The sequence below is a fragment of the Lycium ferocissimum genome, chromosome 3 (assembly GCF_029784015.1).
Source record: "Lycium ferocissimum isolate CSIRO_LF1 chromosome 3, AGI_CSIRO_Lferr_CH_V1, whole genome shotgun sequence".
Lineage (NCBI taxonomy): Eukaryota > Viridiplantae > Streptophyta > Magnoliopsida > Solanales > Solanaceae > Lycium > Lycium ferocissimum.
In genome coordinates this window covers 6,521,178-6,526,029 of record NC_081344.1, presented here as the reverse complement: position 1 = coordinate 6,526,029, position 4,852 = coordinate 6,521,178, and the positions used below count along the sequence as shown (strand labels likewise).

The window sequence follows — 4,852 nt, the reverse complement described above, 5'->3', positions numbered from 1 at the left end:
ATTGCTTCCATCTCAAAATACCATATCAAGAATTGTGATGACATTGCGTAAGATGACGTCCCGGGCCATTGCAAATATCCCCCTATATGACAAATTTTGGCTCAACTTCGGGTTTGTGTTATTGCATATTTCATTTTTGTATGCTTGTATTCCATTTTTTCTTGTATTTTAATTTGATTTAACCGAATTCAAAGCGGTAGTTCGGTTAAGTCACCGAGATATTAGACAAAAAACACCCATTCGAGAATAATTCCATCACGGGCGACATGATGAAAAGCTCTTTGTTTGTGCTCAAAATGGTTGAGGGAGGGGTTCTTGTTAGACATGATACTAAGTAAGTTATTTTATCTACCACACTTAGTTGTTTTAATAGATTGTTTTCAATAATTTTGTTACATGTATTTTGTATCTACTTTATAGAAAGAACAAAGAGGACCATTACAAAAAGGAAAGGCAACCTTATGCCAAATTTTATGGACTTTGGTATTAGAAAATCAATGACAAAAATTGGTTCTACCTTTTGTCAATGGATGGACGGATGTGGAATGATGAGGTGCGATGTATCTTTATTTTTCAAATACGGTATATATTAGTATGTCTTCCACGCTTACTGTTTGTATACTTTTTTTATGCAGCACATTGATGTCATCTTTTACTACTTCCGAAAGAAAGCAAAGTATGACACAAGTAGCAAATTCAAGTTTACCACTGTCGATGGTGTTTTCATGACAAAAATTGATGCAATAAACAAAGTGTATGCTGACCCGGATGGTGCAACAAGCGGTGGAAAACATGAAGATATTTTATGTGAATACGTGAAAGGCCACCGGTTGCAATGCACTGTCCCGTGGCATTTTGTTGACTATGTATTTATCCCAGTCAACATGAAAGATAAAAATCATTGGCTGTTGGCAGTCCTATCATTCATCGACAGACGTTTATATATTTATGACTCCTACCGATCAGCGGGTCATGATGCAGCTGTTAAGGGGGAAATAGACAAACTGGTCTCACTGTTGCCTCTGTACTTACATCTCACTGACTTCTATGTTGAAAAAAAAGGAATTGATTTTACTCATCAGCCGGCATACAAAGACAAAGCACCGGCTGATAAGTTTGAAGTTGTGTTTGTTGACAATCTGCCACAGCAAAGTCCCGGTAGCATGTACGTATGTTTCTTTTATTCTCTATACTTACATATACGCAGATAAACTATTGTTTTAAAATACATATCTTTTTCATATTTGTAGGGACTGCGGGATGTATGTTGTTGCATTTGCGGAGTATTTGAGTCACGGAGAAGATATTCCAGCCGAAGATCTTGATGCTCAGTTACTTCGAAGGGGTGCACTTCTGTGGGATTACGCTCAGAAGAAGATTGAAGTCGATGCCGTAAGCGACAATGAGGCTCCTCCAAAGCCAGTTAGAGCAGCGATAGATTTTGATCAAGTTGAATTAAACATAGTTAATTAGATTCAAGTTTCTTGACTATAAAATAGATTATGATGGTGTTTTCATCCTTTATGTTGTTGACTTTTTGATGACTAAAAGGCAATTGTTAGTATGAATACTCAATGTTCAGTTACTCTTTTAATGAACACATTCTGATTTTTTACAATGTATTCATGTTTTGTTATATCTCATAGTTGTATTCAGAGTTGAATCATTTTCGTGTGATACAACATATGTTGGATACAGTGTTGTATCTCATAGTATGAATACACAATACACAATTTTGATGGTTATTTGAATAAAATGAGGACACACACCTTGTAGTTAAGAAACTTTTGGACGTGCATTTCATCGAATGAAGCAGCAATTATTTTGCATTCACAGTAATATTCACACATAGTTGTATCCGTAATCAACATATGTTAAATACACCCACACAAAATTGTATCGCACTCAAGTAATGTATTCACTTAAAAATTTGTATTCACACAAAATTATATTTTGGGATTCAGAATATCTTGGATACAAGTTAGTGCAAATAGTTGTATACTCATTCAGAGTTGTATTCACACGTTGTTGTATCTAGTATCAGCAGATGTTGAATACATCCACAGACAGAATTTGCATCTGCACTCAGTAATGTATCCACACAAATCTGTATTCACACAAAAGGAGTATTTTGGATTCAAAATATACTAGATACAAGTTAGTGCAACTAGCTATTTTTTGTATGCAGAGTTGTATTCACACATAGCTGTATATGCAATCAGCATATGTTGAATACAGCCAAACAAGATTTTGTATATCTGCAATCAATAATGTATCCACTTAAAACTGTATCCACATAAAATTGTATTCTGGTTTCCGGGATATTTTGGATACAAATCATTCAAATAATTATAGAACATAGTTGATAGATATCATTCCTTCAAACAATGCTTACTCGCTTTCAGATCTTTAGTATTGTTTAAGTACTAAACTTTAGTATTGGTATAGTTTTAAATCATGAACAAAATACACCACAAACACTTCAATGCTTTCATATAAAATCGTTTCCTTTATTCAATGTTCCAAACAAACATACAGGACCAAAAATCAGGGAACGTAAACGACAATAGTCCTTTGAAGTTGATTTGGTCCAACATTGAAAAACATTAGAAAGCAAGATTTAGAACAAAAACACCAACTACTTTCTTCGAGGCTCATTTGTACAAGAACGCTTATTGTGTCCAACATGTCCACACCTACTACACGAATTTGTACGTTTAGTTGAAAACCATTCAGATAAAGATTATCACGCTTCTTCTTTGGCCTTCCAGGAGGTCTCTTGTATCTCGGTGGAAAAACTACCTCTTCCAAAATGTATCCGGAGTATTTTCCATTCACTCTTATCCGGTAGAGGATAAGCGGGATATCATAAGTCTTCATCACGGTTTCGAGTTTGTATATTTTTGAGCAATAGTTGTCGGTTGTCGATTTTTTTCTTAAGAACGCCCAGGGCATGTGGGCGGGGAATCTCCTCCATCCGAAACTCTTTGCAGCGCATGTCTTCTTTTCAATACAAACTATGAAACGCCGCCCCTCATCAATTACCGTGTGCACGTATTCGGTTGATGGTATTACCTAAGAAACCATACAAAAACATATTAGCATGTTACAGGCGTATTTCGACTAATATATAAATATAAGAACCATACAGACCACGAAATATACCAAAGAAATTAAATACACAAACAGATACACAGAAACTAACCGTCATGCGTGCAGATGTACGCTCATTAATGGAAAGCATTTCATTGAATTTCTTCCCAAGTGTTGTGAATGTATATGAACCATTTTGTCGGTTAGTGAAATTCCAGCGCCCAAACATAATCCTAACTTCTTCAAGAAAATCAAATATTGGCAATTCTCTTGCTTGTACGAGAGCTGAATTGATAGACTCAGCAATATTAGACGTCATTGTCCATGCTCGGTTAACTGGAGCATAAAGCCTAGACCACTTTTTCCTTCCGGCTAACTCCAAGTAATCCTTTACACGAATATCCACCGTCGCAACCTTTTCCATTAGCATGTCAAACTCATCTTGTGTATACGCTTTTGCCATTGCATAGTACACCCCACTCAGCACCTTGTGACTCTTTCTATATTTATTGTATACATTCTTCCAAAGATGCCATATGCATGCAAAATGGGGAACATTATGATATACTTTGGATACAGCCTTGATGATGGATTCATGCTTATCAGATACAACACACATGCTCTCCCATAGCCCATAAGCTTCCTTGAACTGTTCGAAGAACCATGTCCAAGACTTATCATTTTCTGAATCAATCACGCCATACGCCAAAGGTAGTATATTCCCTGCAAAATCAATTGAATACATAATTTTTTTTTGAGTTCTATGAGCTTTTTATATAACTAAAATGATCGATTTTGAAATACCTGCACCATCCATCGTGCTCGCTGAAACAAATGTCCCATTGTATCTTTGTTTTGATGTGGTCGCCATCTACAACCACGATGGGTCGACAACATTCAAACCCCTTTATAAAGGCATACAATGCTACAAAAAAATACAAGAACTCATTTTCAGATGTTTTCTTCATTCTTATATGAGAACCTGGGTATATTTTATCCAAAATGTATACGTATCCCGGCAATTTCTTGTATGACTCGGTACTGCTCGCCCCTTAACTCCATCATAGCCTTTTCTTTAGCACGCCATGCTTTCATGTATGGCACATCCACCCCAAAATCATTTTTAACATCATCTACTATATCACTAGGCACATACTTCCTCTTATAATTTCTAAATTTTGGCTTAATAATGCCAACTATAAAACCACTACTAGCTTGATGTTGCGTATACACCTTATCCTTCAATGGACATGTATGTTTCTCCACGAACTCTCTGATTTTGAACATAGCTGATCTGTTGATACTTGAAGCTTTCAATTTCCACTCACATTGTCTAGAAAGACATGCAAGGTGTAGGCTGCAATACGGATATGTATATATACATATACGGTCGAAAAATACACATCATATGATTATTCAAAACGAGTGAATTTAGAAAATATATAATAATCAAAACACACATATATTCATGTATTCAAATTTAGTAGACATACGTAAGCGGTTTAACACACTACCCTAACATAAGCTGTATTGAATTTATAGAAACATACAAATACATCAAAAAAATCGGTAACTAACTAACCTTACGAATTTGACCTCTCTGTTCGAATTGAAATCTATTGTCAATAGCATACTTCATCATCACGACTTTCAAAGTTTCCTTATCATTGTATACCTGATTTACCATGACTTCTTTCTGATTACGGTTTGAAATTATCAAATCGTTCTCTCCTCCGAATATAACTATTTCATTACTAGA

At 35.5% G+C, this 4,852-nt stretch overlaps 1 protein-coding gene across 1 annotated transcript; it reads right to left on the bottom strand.

Moving 5' to 3' along the window:
- Positions 1-2,547: 2,547 nt before the first annotated feature.
- Positions 2,548-3,964, bottom strand: LOC132048637 (uncharacterized). Its single transcript, XM_059439343.1, has 3 exons — positions 3,898-3,964; positions 3,206-3,816; positions 2,548-3,075 (listed from the first exon to the last, which is right to left on the bottom strand). The coding sequence occupies exons 1-3, from the start codon at positions 3,962-3,964 to the stop codon at positions 2,548-2,550; spliced, it is 1,206 nt and encodes a 401-aa protein (XP_059295326.1).
- Between the last annotated feature and the right edge of the window lie 888 nt (positions 3,965-4,852).